Below are 19,239 nucleotides of genomic sequence, written 5' to 3' on the forward strand. Positions count from 1 at the left end.
AATATTGCTTGTTCTGAAGTAGGGGTGGAGGAGGAAACTGTTTTTTAAAAGGTTTATATGTGAAATATGGTGGGTCTGACCAGATTTAGCTTTCCCTTCATATCACCTCTTTGAGTGCCCACTTATATATGAGTGGCTCATTTTTTAAAAAAATAAAAAGCCTCTCTAATTATATCCAAAAATGTATGACAACAATACATATTTTATACAGACAATATGCAAAAATATTTCTACAGCGTAACTTTGTAAGCATTGATATGTAAGTATTTTTATACATTTATACGCATTGCTGTCTGCATCTCTATGTGCTGGTCACTTTAGGAAAGCTTTACTATGTATGTGTATAATATCCATCTAATATACGTATAATAAAGCATATATGATGTGAGAATTGTTCGTATTTTTAGCAAAACTCTAAAAAACAACAACACCTTGCCTCTTGGCAAGATCAAGAATCAATATGGGAACAGGAAAAAACCTCTGTAGGTAAGCTCAACATTGATATTTTCCATTCCTATTCTGAACAGTGAGTTGCTGGCACAGCCTCTTTCTGCCCTTCCCTACTGCAGGCCTTCCTGCCTTCTGCCCTACCAATCCCAATGGGCTCCAGCCACCACTGTCAGAGCTCCTTATTTCCTACCAGCTTTTCCTGTGAAGAGGATGAAAGAGATGACAAGGGGTGATGCAGAAAGCAAGTGAAAGAACCATAAAAATAAGGGATGTTGAGATCCCAAGGGCGGCAGGAGCCATTGCTGCTGCTTGGATTGGCAGCCTTTGGGTCATATACGGGTGTACAAGCAGGGCCTCTGCTCTCCAGAGTGCACTGATGAACTGACGCTAGATCTCAAGCACAGGGAACAGTGTCTAAAAAGGCATTTGTCACTCATGCATAATTAAGACACATACTGCCATGTCTGGTTATAATTACAGATCAGGCAGCTGTGAATGTGAGGAGCTTAAACAAAGGGAACCCAAAAAAACTAAACTGCACTAATAAATCCAATTGTAAAAAAAAGACAAGGGACAGAAGAGATGGCGATGGGTTGCCTATATAATGGTGCTTATGCACTGAAAGGACCATAAGCTGAGCCAGCACGGACCCTGCCATTCTGTCCACACAACAAAATGCACAATAGTGACATGAGGCTCTGTTTTTCCTGGTAACCTGATCTGAATTCTTAGTTGAGCTTTACAGGGCAGAAGAGCGAAGGCAAAAAGGAGAATAAGTCAGGGAGAATTTCCAGCCAAGAACTGCCTTCCCACCAATGGTGGAAGGTGTCAGCAAGGCTACAACTCAGTTGTACAGTTTGAGACTCTTTCCCATATGTTCACATGCGCACCATTTTATTTCTAGCCACCATTTCATCATAACTTGAGGGCTCACATATGGCAGCATGAACTGTGTTTGGGACGACGCCAGAAGATATGAAAAAAAAAATTGTGTATGGTATCAGTGCTGCCGCCCTCAGCAAAAACTGGTTTTTCAAGTCGTGAATACCTGTAAGCCTGTCAGTATCACAAAAGAGCACGGGAGGGGTGTATTTTGCTCCACCAACATTTATGCTGAATGATCCGCCCATGTGCTATATTTGATTTGAACTTCATAAACCAGCAGTTACCTTTGCTGTGAATTACAATACAGTATACACGTCCGTTTGACGTAGTTTCAAAATATATATGGTTGCTTTCTTTGATTGTGCACACCTAAGCAGTGCACAAGTGACAATGAAGTGACATCTGATAAGAATATTACACACATATACTGCCTGAAGGAGATAATTAGATCTCTAAAGCACCGCCTTTGTTGCTGTTCTTGGTTCTCAAACGGCAAGGGAACAGGGAGTTCAGTAGAAGATTATCTGTCTTGCAGTGTCCAATCAAAGCTTCATATATATCAGGGCACAGTGGATAATAACAACACCAGTCAAATGTAACAGATAAAACCAAGAGACATGCCTACAGTGGTAGCACAAAATTAAGGCCGACTTGCAGCTGAAATGGTTGACTGCAGACAAATGGTAAATTATAATGTTTAGGTTTCTTCTCAAAGTTTCAGACTGGCTAAATTCTGGGACTGAATCCAAGCTTTATCCATCTATTCAAATATGCATCTTTATTAGTATTGTTTGAAGGAAGAGAAGGCCATGCCTACAACACGGTTTAACATACAGTAAGCCTGCAACTTGTGCACATTTGTGTACATTCAGATTTATGCGTTTGGCAAAATAATATATATATATTTTTAAGTGGCAGAAAGAGGGAGGGGTTCCGGGGAAAAAGACTTCAGCAATCTCACCTGTCATTGAATCCAATGTGTTTTGACTATACACAATTTTGGCTTTAGGCTCTATCCCTGGAACGTAACCCCCAAATAAGTTGAAGGCTGACTGTATCTCATTTCATTTAACTTTTTTAGTATTTGATTGTCCTTTAAATTTTCATGTATTAGCTGAATGCCAAATTAGGTGAGACAATGGAGATCTATAAGAGACCAAGGGAGGGGGGAACAGGTGGTTGCCCATTTTGAAAAACAGAAAATGGGGGACAGGGTTGAGCACTCACTTAACCTTCTCTTCCCATCTGCTTCGAGACACAGCATCTCAGCATCCTGAGTCCTTAGGCTTCTTCATAAACATTGTCACTACCTTGTTACATGCATCTGTGTCTAATATAGCTCCTCCACCACCCCACCCAAGGCTCCCATTAAGAAATCCTCTTAGGCCAGCCACAGAATTAAGTTGTTTACTTAATTGCAAATCTTCGCCCTCTCCATCCTTTTTCAAAAGTGTGTTCTGAGCTTTTCTCCAAACAAAAATAGAGAAGTTTGCTTAAAAAAATCTTATTTGGTATGGTTAGCATGCATATTAATAGCTCAAGGAGTCTGTTAGTACTTCTGCCTTATCTTTGCACACTGTGGAATTAGCATATCAAACCTCTGTTTCTCTTACATATGTAAAAAAGTTGGTCTTCAGCAGCAGCTTCCTGCTGTTGTTACTTTAAAGCTGTACCGCAAACATATTTAGCCTGGATGTTTCAATCAGCCTTTAAGCAAGATTATTTCAGGAAGAGACTTTTAGGAAGATTTTACTTAGCTGAAAAAGATGCATTTGGCCAATGCTAAAAGTAGAGTGTAGTTTGTAATCTTGCAATTAGTCACTCCAAAATGCACCCCAGGGGTGGTGAAGTGGATACAGTGTTGGACTGGATTCAGAAGTGGTCCACTCTCCACAGGCCATTTTGACAGGCAGGCCACTGAAGTCATGTCCTTTTTTCGTTTTTGTTAATCTACTCTGCAAACACTTTTTCATCCCAAAATGGGAAAGTTGTAATTCCTTTTCAGTTTGTACTCTTCAAAGCCAGTGCTATTTTTGCTAGAAAAAGAGGTATCGGAACTCACCATGAACACCTCCCTCATTCTCTTAGAATGTCAATGGCACCCATCTGAGAGGTGCCAGAACTGAGTTTCAGCTGGAAAAAAAGCCCTGTTCAAATCATGTTTTTGCCCATAGCTCAACACAGTCCAAACTTACTTTCTAAGTTTGATGGCCTTATTATGTGCACGTAATGAACATGTATGAAGTCTGATCTGACCCGAAACTGTAAGGATGTGAGCAGTGAGCCAGAAAGTCCCCAACTGAAATTGCATGTGCAAAACCCTAAAAACAAGTCATTGTCCTTCAATCTCTAATTTACAATATGGAAATTATGCTGGCCCACCTTACAAGGTTGTTGTTAGGATAGAGATTGGAAGATTCAATCTTTGAAGGGGCAGTGGGTAACATGCCCTCTGGTGAGCTGTAGCGACAGCAGCACTCCCAAAGCATCTGTGAGCTGCCATTTTAAATCCCCATAATGCCCCAAAGTGCCTGACCTTGTGTTAATCCAGGGCACTGGGGAAATTAGAATGGTGACTGTCAGAACCACCCACCTGATATGAGGGGCCTGGAGCAGATGCCAGTTCTGAAGGGCTCTGCCAGGATCCCAAAGGCTCAGTAGTTGGTACAATAAGTGCAATATAAATGCTAAACATTAGTATCCCTTTTTACCTATACAGAAGGCTCTGGTCACTAGACTCTGTTTTCTTCTATTCCACCCCTGAGCAGTCTACAGAAAGAGATGGTTTGCACATAACACTAAACCAAACCATGACTTAGCACAGATGCACGAGGCTTCCCACAGAAGTGATCACAACTGCTTTGTTCCTGCTCTGCTCCTGCTCCACTGATGTGAGCAGCTAAGCCATGGATCCACATATCCTTCCATGGTGGGGACATAGCTTTCCGGGCGGGAGTTGATCACGGTGAGGGTTTGCCAAGCATGCCTTCCTCTTATTACGTTTCTCCATTTCGTCCTGAGTTCAAGAGTTTTCAAAGCCCATGACACCTTTGGTAAAGGCTGTTCTCCAATTGGAGCGCTTGCAGGCCAGTGTTTTACAGTTGTCAGTGTTTATACTACATTTTTAAAGATTTGCCTTGAGAGAGTCTTTCAACCTCTTTTGTTGACCACCAGCATTACACTTTCCATTTTTAAGTTCAGGATAGAGTAGTTGCTTTGGAAGACGATAATCGGGCATCTGCACAACATGACCAGTCCAACAAAGTTGATGTTGAAGAATCATTGCTTTGACACTGGTGATATTTGCTTCTTCCAATACACTGGCATTAGTTCGCCTGTGATTAGTTCCCAAGTGATGTGTAAATTTTTTCGGAGACACCGTTGATTGAATCTTTTGAGGAGTTGGCGATGGCGTTTATAAGTGGTCCATGTTTTTCAAGCATACAGTAAGATTGGTAGTACAATAGCTTTGTAAACAAGCATTTGGATTTCCCTGTGAATGTCCCGGTCCTCAAACACTCTGCACTTCAATCAGGAGAAAGCCACACTTGCAGAGCTCAAGCAATGCTGGATTTCGGCATCAGTGCCGGCCCTTGTGGAAAGATAACTGCTCAGCTAGGAGAAGTGATCGACATTTTCCAATGTTACACCATTGAGTTGGATTTGTGGTGCTGCAGAGGGGTTGGTTTGTGCTTGTTGGTGCAGCACTTTGGTTTTTTGGATGTTGAGCGATAGGCCAAGTTTTTCATAAGCTTCTGCGAAGATATTTAGGATGGTTTGGAGGTCATCCTCTGAGTGTGCACACACTACGTTGTCTTGGCTTAACTCTCAGTGGTGGTGCAGCAGCAGGACCACAGGTGCAGCACTGTAGCTGCCATCTCCGGGAACTCTTACGAGATGATGCTAAGCCATGGCTCCATTTTATTTCACTTCCACACCCCATTACTTTGCCCCATCAATAGCATCCCCACCCCAAATGCTTTTTTCTGCATGCACTTTCTACTGAGCTCCTCCCTACATTCACACACACACACCTCAGAGTGAGTTCTTATTTCTTCAAGGCAAATGCTACAAAAGGCTGTTGACATCTTGTTCAAAATATATTCATGCAGAAGGATGTGGACCCTTAGGTCAACTCATGGTAATGAGATGAATGAAGAGATATGGCTGAAATGAGGGCCCAGTATAACACAGCCCTCTCCAAAGAATCTGTCACTTGAACAAAACAGGTTGGGACTATTTAGTATCTGAGCTTCCAGTATGGTTGCCATGGTTTCTGAACAGAGAGCAATGGACTGCCTTGCAATTATATTCTTCCAATGACAAATAACAGGGGACTAGGAAATGGGATAATACAATCTTTAGGCCTCCTGTCAGAACTGTGAGATGCAAGAGGCAGCATTCATTTATCTCTGAAACACCCTAACAACAGAGAGTGCAAACTGATGTACTCTAAACAAAATGTCCATTGGTTTAGCTTGTAGGCTCCTCTTGTCTTTCGGCTTTTGTTTTCTCTAAGTATGGAATTGATTAGAAGTTACGTGACACCAGTTCAGTTCACGTGGGTCACTTTGATTCTGCTGAAAACACCCTCAAATCCACTTGGGCAATCTGGAGGAGAGGCATCCCCAACAGCTTCTGTGCAATTCATTCAGTGCACATGCTTGAATTCAGTGTGTGTACGCACCATGTTTGTAAAGGAAAGGCTTCTTTTAGGCCCCTTTGATGCTTGAAGAGAATAAGGAGGTTTGCAACAAAGCCAATCAATGACTGACACATTAAATTTATTCAGTGGTAAACATAGAGCAGGCATCATGGAGGATTAAATCAGACTAGGCAATGACTTGGAGCTAAATGCAAGTGCTACTTTCAGGAAAAAGTTGTAGTAACAACATCTTACAGTGCAAGAAGGCCAGGTGTGAGCATCATCAAGACCTGAACTTTTCGAGGGGTGCAGGAAGGCGGTAACAACATCAAGCACAATGCCTACTACATAATAAACAAAGCACAGTGGAACCTTGCTTGTCGAACACTTCGGAACCCGAACAATTCGGAATCCAAACGCTGACAACCTGGAAGTGAATGCTTCCGTTTTCGAACGCGCCTCGGAAGTCAAACGACTTCTGAGGTGTGTTTCTCCATTTTTGAAAAGCAATTTGCCAGCCGGCAACTGCGCCTCAGTTGTCGAATGTTTTGGAAGTCGAACGGTCTTCTGGAACAGATTATGTTTGACAACTGAGGTTACGCTGTAACTCTATATGACACTTTCAAATGTGAAACAACTGAACTGACCTTGTACACTTTCCAAATGCACCTAGCTTTATTAATAGAACAGTCACATTCATTTGCCTTGGCAACTTTCTGTCTTACGAGAGACTCAAAGGATGCTTAAGTGTAGATGCTTAAGTGTAAATCAGCATGCACAAGTCAAGGGCTATAGCTAAGAAGAAAGGTCCATCTTGCTCAGTATTGTTGGCACTGATTGGCAGTGGGTCTCTGGGAATCTGTCTTGAGATGCCAGGGATTGAACCTGGGACCTAACTATAATTTTCAAATATATTTTATTGTTTGGTTGTGTCTGTGGTGTTTTAGTTGCCTTGTGAGCTGTCTTGGATGCACTGGGCGCAGAAAGGCAGAATAGAAATTGTGACATAAATGAATGTCAGAAAGACTGCTGTAAAACACCAAAGGCTGCCTTATACTAGATTACACTATTCATCCATCATACCCAGTATTATTCACTCATATGGCCTAAAAAGATGTGTACTTAAATTCCTAGCAGGCATCTATGTGTCTTGGTTTTCCTTATGTAATTCCAGGTGTGGGGGAGCCAAATAATTATGGTATAGGCAGCTGGAAGGGTTTCTTACTGCCCTGCTGAGATCAGAATGGAGATCTCCCCTCCAGGCTAGGTTTTCCTTTAGCAGCTTTGGCAATTCTGCAACTCTTCCTTGGGTCCAGCCATTTCTAGCTATGACTGCACATAGATAAGTTGCCCGTATTGCCTACATGCACAATGTATCTGGGCAATGGAAATTATATGGAGGCAATTGTGTAATTTTTCAAAATGTGGCTCGGTAGAGAGGAGTCACATTGTAGTGATTACATTGTAAATGTTGTCATTTTGGTTTTTGGTGTGCTCAAAATGGAGTTTATGTTATAGAGCAATACTTAGAAGGAAAGGCTAATCGCACGCCCAAAACTAGATGTGGCCCAACTTAAAAACAAAACAATAAACAACCACCCCAAAAGCCTTGAGAGGTTGTTAGTTTGAGCAAAGCAACAGAGGCGGATGAGGTGGATAGCTATTAACTGCTGCTACTGCTGCTGCTACAACTACTCCAAAGTTATTACCCAATGTTTCTTCCATGTAACTTAAGGCAATTACTTTCAAGAAGCTCAAGGTCAGTCTGCCCCCAGCCTTCCCCAGGTTATACTCACAGCAATCCTGTAAGATATGTTAGGCTAAAAGGTAGGCAATGCTCAAGGTCATTCTAAAAGTTCATAGCTGAGTGGGACTTTGAACCTGGGTCACTCCAGGCCTGCTCTGACATGCTAACCCTGGGGCAGCCAACATGGCGTCTTCAAGGACTACAACTCCCATCAGCCCCTGCCAAGATGGCCAATGATCAGGGATGGTGGGAGCTGTAGTCCAACAACGTCCGGAAGATACTACTGTACATGAGTCTTCTCACATGGGAAAGCAGCTTGGAAGGGATCATTGTGAACAGAAAAACTCCTGGAGGGTAAAGGGCTAAGCAGCACTCTGCTCCTCTACTCTTCCGCTAAAACTTCTAGCCTCCTGTGGCTACTTTTGGTTGAAGGAGGGGGGAAAGTCACTAGACAAATACACTTGACTACATCTCATTTCATTTGAGTTTTAGAGATATAGTGCATGCCTCGTACCATACAAAAGCAGCGTGTACCATGAAGAAACATTTTGACTGCTTACCTTGAAGGAAATTTCATACTGCTCCCCTCCCCAGATTTCTAAACCTGGATCGTAGCCACCGAGATCCCAAAACCACTTTCTGTTAACAGCGAACAGACCTCCAGCCATAACAGGGGATCTGACGAAGGAATATAACATACTGTCAATGGCAGGCATCATCATGGCATGCTTGAAAAGCTGAAATGACTGGCAAAATGTGCTTGATGGAGACAGATATGGTGGGAGTTACCAGCATGTTATGTGACAAGGGTGCCCTTCAGATGCTGCTGGACTCCAGTTTCCACCATCCTTGACCAGTCTAGCTGGGGCTGATGGGAACTGGAGTCCAAAAGGATTTGGAGGGCACCACGCTGGCTGTCCTTGGTACATGGTGTGGTTCTCATGAGCATAAAAGTGGGGAATGGGAATTTCAACCATGAAAGATAACACAATGTTTCTCCAAGCAAAAACACATGGAGTGACAATGTTAGTTGTACGCAGAGTAAACCCACTGAAATAAATGCACAAGTATCTATTCTGGGTATGATTTAGCTGCCTATTACCCATAGTATGCAAAGCCCATTCAGACAAAGCTCTTGCAGCCAAACATAGATAGAGTGTTTAATGGTCTCATGTCATATTGTCCATGGAATATGAACGGGGTTTCACCTTTACAGTATTGATGTTTCCAAAGATATGAACACATTGAGTGGAATTTTAGTGAATGGTTTTACCGAGATTTTGATTTTGACCTTGTATTTCCAACTCTAGCTAAAGTAAGCAAGTTGTATTTTTTGTTAATACAATGCCCTTGAGCCTCAACATAATAAACACAATTATTGTGCCTGTTTTGTATGCAGATGAGCTTGTAGCCTTCAGTACAACCCCTAGGTCTCATGCTCGATGGAAACTCAGCCTGTAGCTAACCCAAAGTATGTGCGACTGAAACAATCACATATTCCTTCCCAGTTTACAACTGATTGCTAATAATGCCCTCAATCCAGCTAAGGTTCTCACTTGAAACCAAGGGGGAAAGTGGCTTGCCAGCAATTCAAGGCTCATTGCTTCCAGTGGCATTTAGTTATACTGAACTTTAGCTGGATTGGGGTCAGTGTGTTGGTTACCCTTTTTCAATGGCGTCATTCATTCCTTTCCATCTACTTTTCACAATGGCTATGAAACACAATAAATAATGAAATCCCTGCAAAATTGCATCCTGAATTGATTGCTCACTTCAATTAGTTTCAACTCAAGACACGCCCATGTTCAGAACACTATTTATTTTACTTTATTTGTTTTACAGATTTATAAACCGCTTCATAGACAGAGGCTGTTGAAGTGGTATACAACATGATAAAATGAGATAAAGTATAAGAATTATAAACTCTAAAAACAATAAAAACCATTTCTGCAAGCTCTAAAACAATAAAAAACATTCCTACGAAGTCCACAACAAACATAGGGTGGAATTCATAGTAGATTTTTCTTTCAATGAAAACATTTCTGCTTGCTTGGCACAACAATCTCCCCTTTTCTCCCCTGCATGCTGCTCTGGGTGCTTTCTTGATCCTTCAGAAGGGATTTTGAGGAGTCATGGAGGGCACACAGTGGGAGGAGTGGGGCAGCCCTGTTGCATTAGAGTCCTAGCTCTGATTTCCACTAGTGGAGTGGATGAGTTGGATCCGTCCCAATAAAAGCATTTCTATAGATGTATAACAAGTGTTTCATAAATGGCTGGGCCACAACTTTTTAAATAAACAGTAGGTGCCTAAACATCAATATGATTTCAGAGGGCTGGAGCTGCAACGCTAAAAGCCCAGTTGTAATAAAAAGTAATCTCATCTCTGCGGCATGCTGTACTCTCAGCAGTGTCCCACCTGAGAAACACAGTTGCTTTATGGGGCAAGGGGCTCTTTTAGGTAACCTAGTCCCCTCTTTAGGGCTTTAAATGCCAACAGCAAACCAAACCAAACCCAAACAAAACAAAACAAAACAAACAAAACAAAAAACTGCATCCAGTAGCCCATTGGCAGTCACTACAGCTCCTTCAGCAGAAGTATTATATGGTGTCCATGGTATACCACCCCCCTGGTAAACAACTTAGCTATTGCATCCTACACTAGCTGCAGCTTTTGGGTTAAGCCCTAAAGAAACCCTACATAGAGCACATTTCAGTAATGTAGTATTGACATCACCAAAACCACAGTGGCCAAGCTATCTCAATGGAGGAATGGCTGAAGCTGCCTTATTAATTGAAGCTGGAAAAAATCACTCAAATAGCAAAGATGGATCGAGCAGCATCCCTAGACTACATACCTGTTCTTTCAAAGGGCCTCTGTCTTGGCTGGAGTTTAAACTCTGCTTATTGGTCCTCATCCAGCCAACCACTGCCCCCAGACACTAGTCCAAAGCCTGCATGGTCACATGGTCACTTCTGTTTCAGATCTTATGGAGCTGTGTGTCATCATAATACTAATGACACTTTGTTCAAAATAAGGCCACTCTACATGGTTTCATAGGTTAAAAAGCATCGTGGGCAAAATACTGCCCTGTGGCAAGTCATAACTCAAATGCCAGCTGGCCACAGGGCATCCCCTCAGTGCTACTCTCTGGAACTGCCTAGTATTTATCTGGAACATGTCATAAACCACAGAAAACTGAGCCTTACATAAAGTGTGTGCATGTACACATTTGTAGGTGTGACACATGGTGCAGTGGACAGAGCTATGAGTGGGGAGACCCGGGTTCAAATCCTTGATCAGTCATGAAACTCCCTGAGTGATCCTAGCCCAAGCTCCAGCTCTGGTCTGACCTATGTTGCAGGGAGGTCATGGAGATAGAAAGGAAGAACGCCTTTGCCGCACTGACCTCCTTGGAGAAAAGGTTGAATAAAAAGCAAAACAAACAAATAGCGCACACACAATATACTGTGTGGCCATCAAGTTTCACAGGTATGTGGAAATAGCTGCCTCTGGTCCTGTAGGGAAATTCCAATTAGTTAAGATTATGGGAAAGGTTTCCATAGTTCAGGTGGACTAGAAACGAGCCAAATGAACGTTTTGCCTCTGGAAGCGTACAGGAATTTGCAGCAGGAGGACGAAAAGAAAAGGGCCCCCATCTTCGTTGTCTGTTGCCCTTGGGTGTCATGAAAGATCAGGCTGGAATGATAATACAATGCCGAAGTACAACAGTCAGTTACATTTAATGTTTGAAAAGGAACAAACATAAAAGCTACTAGTTAACGAGAGAGCCTGGGAGTGATTTTTCATCATCCCGACATCCCCTTAAGATTAAAGTTCCACTGCCAAATACAAGCAAGGCCAGCAATATTCTGGCCAGGCGATCAATCTTTAGTTGCAGGATGCCACCCCCGCTCCCTTACTGCATTACAGGCCTTAAAAAAAAGAAGAAAGATGATCATAACTAAGTAAATCCTACCAATATTTTAAAGAAAATTAACTCAGAAGACAGGTAGAGGGGGCTTAATACCCAATTATAACAATCCCTACCCCTCACTCCAGAGGACAAGCAACTCTTTCAAAGGACTATCTGCCCTGCCCAGGGGTTTTCTTTTGCTTTGTTTAGGATTATAGATGGCTCATTACAATTTCATGAGCAATTCTTAAAGATGCAGAAAGTCTTTGATAGCCTTTGCTGAAAATGGATCCCTGCAGGTAGATCAATACCCAGATATCTTATCCTCCTTCTCCCATAAGAACGCTCTTTGAAAGTAATTCAAGCACAGATAAAGTAAACACACATACACACACCTGTTAAATTTCTATAATTTCCACATTGGATCCATGTGTGCTTTACCTTCTGCCTCTGAAAATGTTCACGTTTCTGATATGCATCTAATCAACACAAGCAAGAAGTTCCGAATCATGAGTCAAACACAAAGTGAGAAAGGCGTGATACCTGATGAAACCTCTTACAGTTTATATTTATATTCAGTTTATATGTGAATGTTGTAAGGGCAACTCACGTCCACATTTCAAAGGAACACCGTGGAGATGTGGTCCAATACCTTACACAGGAGGTTTCTTGTTCTAAGGAGTAGGGTTATTCTAAAAAAAGTCATTTACAAGTCCCTATAGTGTTGTAAAAGCAAAAGAACATCTGATGATCCAGATCAAACCTCATATCTAAGCAGTCAGGAATGATGGGTGCTTGAGAGAATCATCTACCAAACTGACCTGTGCTCTTAGGAATTTGACAATGGCTGTTCAAGGAACCTACATTGCTTTACTGACAGTGATGGATGGGCAGGGGTTCCCTAGGCCAGTGGAGGGGAATCCTTTTCACTCCAAGATCCACATTCAGTCATGGACAACATGGGCACATGCCAATAGTGGGTGGGATTCGGTGCAAAAGTGGGTGGAGCAGGAGAAGTGAGTCTTACTGTTGTACAGCATTTTTAAATTTAAAAAAATCAGACTCTAGTCAGGCGTTTCTGACACCCACCCACATCTCTCCATCCATGCAACCAACAGACATTATCACAGTTTAAGAGCATATTTCAGGAAGGCATGGAGCGGGGCCGTGGAGAGGCATGGCCCGGTGAGGGGTGTGGTCTGGGGGCCAGACAGAGAAGCCTAGAGTGACAGAGCAAAGCTGTGGGGAGGAGCCCCTCTGCCCTGATTTTTCATCACCAGGAGCTTCCCTGTAACTGGAAGTCAGAGGAATGACAGCCTTCTCTTCCAGTTATTTGTCTAATCCTCTTTTGAAGCTATCTACTTTGGTGGCTACTGGGACGCGGGTGGCGCTGTGGGTAAAAGCCTCAGCGCCTAGGGCTTGCCGATCGAAAGGTCGGCGGTTCGAATCCCCGCGGCGGGGTGCGCTCCCACTGCTCGGTCCCAGCGCCTGCCAACCTAGCAGTTCGAAAGCACTCCCGGGTGCAAGTAGATAAATAGGGACCGCTTACTGGCGGGAAGGTAAACAGCGTTCCGTGCGCTGCGCTGGCTTGCCAGATGCAGCTTGTCATGCTGGCCATGTGACCCGGAAGTGTCTCCGGACAGCGCTGGCCCCCGGCCTCTTGAGTGAGATGGGCGCACAACCCCAGAGTCTGTCAAGACTGGCCCGTACGGGCAGGGGTACCTTTACCTTTACCTTTTACTTTGGTGGCTATGACTGGCTCCTGTGGGAGCGAGTTCCATAGTTTAGCTATGTGCAGTGTTAGGAACTACTTTCTTTTATCTGTCCTGAATCTGGTGTTATGAGAGAGGAAGAAAGGAAGGAAACATTTTCTCTATTTTCTCCATGCCGTGACAGACCCTATTTTCCAGGGACGTCCCTGATTTAGAGAAGCTGTCCTGGTTTCTGATTTGATCCCAGAGTGTCCCGCTTTTCCTTAGGAGGTCCCTATTTTCATTGGAGCAATGTTAAAAGGTATGGAGTTACCTGACCCCCAAGCTGTTTGAAGGCAATCCTGTATAGGGACGGTTTTAAAAAAATATTTTAATGTTTTATAATATTTTTATATATGTTGGAAGCTACTCAGAGTGACTGGGGCAACCCAGTAAGATTCATATTTATAAATAGTAAAATTATCATTATGGAATGGGACATTCCTATTTTCATAGGAGAAATGTTGGAGGGTATGCCGTGCATACTTTTCTAAACTATTAAGCCACCTCTTACTCGCCTTTTCTTGAAACTAAAAAGTCCCATATGCTGCAAATTTTCTTCATAGTCTCTCTTTGATCATTTTTGGTTGCTCTTTTCTGAATATCAGCTGTAGCGCTCAAGTTACCTGGCAATGGACATATTAGCAGCTTTCCTGCTTTGATCTTGTAACAAAGTTAACTGCAACTAGAAGGATGCAAAAGGGTTAATCCCAATCCCAAAGACTACTTCTTACTCAAATAAAGTAAAGCTTGATCAACCCACTCTTTTTTAACAGAGGAATTGCACAGTACAGCACACACTCTCACACAGAGCCAGCCTGCCTTTTCTCCAGACACTCTCGAACCTGCACACGGTGACACTGATTCAAGCCGACAAGGGCCTCACACTTTGCTAAGTGGATGAGACACACAGTTAATGATCTGGCCTGTGATCTGCCACGGAGCAGAGAAACTGGGTGAATATTGTCCCTTTGATCAGTAATACAGTCAGGGAGTGCAAAGGCACTCCCTTCCCACTTATTTGCCCCAGTCCACGCCGGTGGCACATGGGAATAAAAGATAAATGTTCATATTTCATTTACTCCGAAGTCTCTGGAGATTAATACGGCCGTCAGAAGCAATTATTTGGTGGCAAGGATGAAGACCAAAGCTCACGCCGCGCCATGTCTCAGCTACACAAAAGCATTGCCAGCCGGTTATCGCTGGGTAGCAAAGTCCCAGAAAATGCTGTAATTAGGTTGTGGGAAAGGCAGCCGCCCGGGTGAAATGAGAAGGCAACTAGGTGGCCCAAAGTAATTTGGCTTCCTGACATGTGCTCTTACCTCCATCCTTCCTATTTTATTAGCGCTCTATAATATACCGTTACGCTCTTATGGAAGGTAATGGGGAGGCAGGCACTTAACTGTAATGAAATTAGATTCCTCCTCCTTTGCACCAGAGGCACAATGACATTTTCTTGTAAAAGCCGTGAAAGCAGTTTTTAAAAATGGAAGTGACAGAAAAAACACTGGCACCCACTTCCTGGCAGAGGATGAAGGAGCTGAAAGCTGATGAGGTTGAGCACTTTATTGTCTCGCGTTAGCTCCCGCTCTTCATCCAAAGTCGCAACAAAGATGGGCAGGCAGTGCTCTTGACACCCAAGGAAATGAACCTGCCTCTTTTATCACCCCACAAAGAGAGATTGTTTCCACATTCCCACTAAATAAAAAATAATAAAAGGGGGGAGGGGCTTGGTTTAGTAATAAAAACTAAATGAAAGTCGTCTCTCTACATTTACACAGGCTCATTTGGCGGGATGTGGAATGAGATGGAAATGAGCCTTTCTAAGAGCATGCGTTATGAGAGAGAGCAAGGAAGGGTGGCACAGGATCAACACTATGATGCCTAGCATGTGAATCCCTCTGAATAATAAAATCCGGGGTTTGGTGATACTGCTGAAGTACTATTTCCATTTGAACTAGAGTTTCTGTGATTTGTACAGAACAGCCTGACCCAAAATTTGTTGCACAGCAGCAGTAGAGAAACCAGTCAGGTACTGGACTACCAGCACTGGCCGTTTCTTGGTTGGTCCTGGGAGGTGGCTCTGCTCCCAGATGGCAAGGCAGAAGCACCTATCAGTAGGCTTTGCACCTACAAGGGGCATTGCACAAACAGATCCCTCCAAGGGAAGGGTAAGTAGGTATATGAAATGTAAGGCACAGCAATACCTAGTAGGGACAGATCTATCTGTCCATTCCAGTTTCTGTTTATTTCAAGTTCATCCCATTCCCACATCAGTTTGCAAACTTCAAAAAGAAATCCTCATGAAAATTCACTGCATTAAAGGAAAATGTTATGAAAATGATATATAGATGGTATATTACACCAGTAAAACTTGCAAAAATGTACAAAACATGTAAGAAGTGTTGGAAATGTAAAGAAAAAGATGGTACATTTTATCATATGTGGTGGGAATGTAAGAAAGTGAAAAGCTTCTGGGAGTTGATATATAATGAACTGAAAAAAATGTTGAAATATACATTTGTTAAGAAACCAGAGGCTTTTCTCTTAGGAATTGTCGGTAATGAAATAAATAGAAAGGACCATAAACTTTTCCAATATGCAGTAACAGCGGCAAGAATATTACTGGCCCAGAAATGGAAACAAGAACAAATACCAACGTTGGAGGAGTGGAGAATGAAGCTGATGGACTATGCAGAACTCGATAAACTGACTGGGAAGATCAGATATCTATGAGATCAAAAGTTCATCGAGGACTGGGGAAAATTAGTTAAATACTGGGAATGTATAAGTGATAATGGAATAATGCTAGTGGCATTTAGAGAAGCTCTGGAGTAGCATAAGAAATATTGTAAAAAGGCAAAATAGAAGTGGGGGTAGGTATAAAGGCAATAGCAAAATTTGGAAATGTGTAATTAAAGGTTAGAATTTGGATGATTGGCAGAGAGGCCAAAGGAAGTCAAAAACGGAAAATTTAATAGAAATTGTAATGTGGTATGAATGTATGGAAAATTAATAAAATATAATTTATAATGAGAAAAAAAAGAAAATTCATGCATATTTGTGTCTGCATTTCTTCCATTAGCTATTCACTTTTACAAGCAATTTTGCTTTCCACATTACTTGCACTACTCTACGGATTTTTCTGCACACTTTCTTCTGATATCTAGCTATCTATATCTATACAGGGTTTTTAAAAAATTTACTGTAGAACTGCATTGCAAAATTCAGGCAAGTGTGAATTTTGCAGAATAGCTTTGTGGATTTTTTTCTTTGTGGATTGATTCAGGAGATATGAATTGGGCAGATTTGCATTGTGAATGGAACAACGCCCACCCAATCCCATTCTCTCCCTGGCTTAATTGCATCTGGTAAACCTCAGATCAAGTTGTGGTCCTTTACTAATGCTGGCATCACAAAATGAAGACACAGCAGTGACATCAACAGATTGATACCTGATGTATCTCAGTATCCTTGAAAGGGAAATGCAACGTTTTCCAAACTGTGTTTATGTGTGAGGTGTGGACAAATGTACCCTTCTTAAGTGAACAATTTTTCTGTTTCCTAGCAACAAGAGCTGATTTCTGAAACCATTCTGTGGTGTAAATATTTGTGGTGGATTCAAGACAACTGAACCTTTCAAATTATGAATAAAGTTGAGAGGAAAGCCCAGATCAGATGTCCTATCCAGGGTGAATGGAGAAACATGATGGGACTGAGATTCATGTCCAGCTGAAAGTCTGCATAGACCTCACACATATACAACCACATGTGGAAAATACATTATCCCTATGACCAGGAACTGTTTTGCTAGAGTTCACAGTGAGTTGTATGCATGTAAGTATCATTAGGCAGACATTCAACTGAATGCACACAGGCTGGGATGGTAGCTGCATGCACTCATCATGCCTACCAGTGGACTGTGACCAAGAAATGTTTAGGCATTTAAGGGCAAGTTTGAAGGGTGTCAATGTGACACTAGTTTTTCTCAAGTTTATGATCATTTCCTCTAGTCCACATTTCATTTTCTGATAAGAATATAAGATGGTGCCATGCCAAAGGAAGTATCTTAAGGCTGCATATATGATTCCCACATTTATGTTTTCTCAGCAATAATGGAATCAGATCAGCCTTTGAAGACAACAACTCACATGGAATAACCCAGTTTGGCTCTTCAGTATGTACTTATTGGACTTATGCATAAACTTGTTCATGGTCAAATATTGTTGATTTAATTGAGTGTTCAAAGGATTATCTCACATTGGTCGTGATATGCAGGAATAGATATTCTAAAATTATTTATATGCTGTCTTTCAACCCTTAAAAAAGCCACCCAGGCATCTCACATAAAAGCAATAGAAATACATTAAAACCCTGGAGCGTTAAAATCGAGATGTGGAAAATATGGAAACAATGAGGAGAAGCAGGACTAAGATGTGGAGATTTGCTTCAGAGATCCGGACTGTGGGGATCTCCAAAAAATTAATAAATATAATTCTGATTATAATTTGGTCTTTTTTATTTTAGTTTTTTTATTTTAATTGAAGTATTATGATTGGATATATTAATTGGATGTTTCTTATTGGAAAATCAATAAAAATGATTTTTTTAAAAAAAGAAATACATTAAAACCCAACCTTTTAGATGTTGAACTTCAGCTCCCATCATCCCTGGTTGGGCTTATTGGAGCTGAAATCCAACAACATCTGGAAGTTTCAGGTTTGAGGAAGATCATTCCGCATGCCAAGCTAAAAGCTAGGTGAATTTGTCAAAAGTCTTTAACTTTTTTTGAAAAAGCATTTAAGAAAGGCACCATACAAAAGCCTTTAAGATCATGGTGCAGAGGCCAGCATTTTAAGAAACAAAAAGCACACTTCTTCAACCTGGTGGCCTTCAGATGTTTTGAACCACAACCCCCACCAAACCCGGTCAGTGCAGCTTGGTACCAAGTGGGGGAAGGCTGAAATAACACAAGATACTGCTCTGTTGGTTTCTCTCATCTCAGGTTATATTAGGCTGTAAACACAATCATCTCTATTAATGTTTTCTAAAAATTGCATGGATACAATGCAAGAATGGAGTAAAATATATTTTTTAAAAAATTCTGAATGGGATTAAGGAGTTCCAATGCAAAACACTGTCCACTAGGACTCAAGCTTTGACAAAAAGCAATGCAGTCGAAACTAAGTTGTCTTTGGGGGTCAATTAAAGTGGACTCTCAACAAGCTCTTTCCATCTTTTATGACTACAGCGGTCCTGGAAGGGCAAGACCTTCGTTAGTTGGAAGACGCAGTGCCTCAGCAAAGAGTAATAGACGGAAAGAGATTGACTGCATTTCGCTGGAGAAAAATGAGTCTTGCAGAAGTCAGCATTCTGTCTCTGTCTGTTCTGTTCCCAGGAAAGAGACAACAACTACAAGCATATCTGACATAGCGTGCTCCATTTTAGTGATTTTTCTACCCTCGTACATCACCCTGTCAGCCCCAATACCCTTTGGATACCCTTCCCTCCTTATCATTCTGGGAGTGGCACATAAACTTGCATTTCCCAAGGTGACAACTCTGCACAGTCAAGAGCTCCCTGCGTAGAAATCTAAAATGAACGAGTCTCCCCTTCTCCCTGTGCCTCTGCTGAGAAATTCATCTTGAGGCTTGATTTCAACATCCTGCTGCACTGGCAAGATTAGCAAGCAGACCTGTGGGGGTTCAGTAGTCTCCCCTGCTTTAGGTTCCATTTTAGAGCTCAGATGAGAATACCTAGGGATCAAATTCTGGTAAACGTGATGAACACGGAAAGCATAAGTAAAAGGAAACAGCGAAAGCTCATTCAGTGCCATCTTCTGTAATC

General features: G+C 42.1%; 1 protein-coding gene and 1 long non-coding RNA gene across 5 annotated transcripts in view; one reads left to right on the forward strand and one right to left on the reverse strand.

The window, feature by feature from the left end:
* The window catches only part of GALNTL6 (polypeptide N-acetylgalactosaminyltransferase like 6), a 452,334-nt gene that overhangs the window by 43,868 nt on the left and 389,227 nt on the right, over window positions 1-19,239 (reverse strand). For all 4 annotated transcript variants that reach the window (XM_053402747.1, XM_053402749.1, XM_053402750.1 and 1 more), the window contains exon 8: window positions 8,288-8,405. In XM_053402747.1, coding sequence (XP_053258722.1) covers window positions 8,288-8,405 — 118 coding nt within the window. The remainder of the gene's footprint in view (window positions 1-8,287; window positions 8,406-19,239) is intronic.
* On the forward strand, window positions 383-17,999 carry LOC128420811 (uncharacterized). The gene is made up of 2 exons (XR_008332133.1): window positions 383-486; window positions 16,961-17,999. It is a non-coding gene; the product is annotated as an uncharacterized LOC128420811 (long non-coding RNA).

The sequence above is a fragment of the Podarcis raffonei genome, chromosome 9 (genome assembly GCF_027172205.1).
Source record: "Podarcis raffonei isolate rPodRaf1 chromosome 9, rPodRaf1.pri, whole genome shotgun sequence".
Taxonomy (NCBI): domain Eukaryota; kingdom Metazoa; phylum Chordata; class Lepidosauria; order Squamata; family Lacertidae; genus Podarcis; species Podarcis raffonei.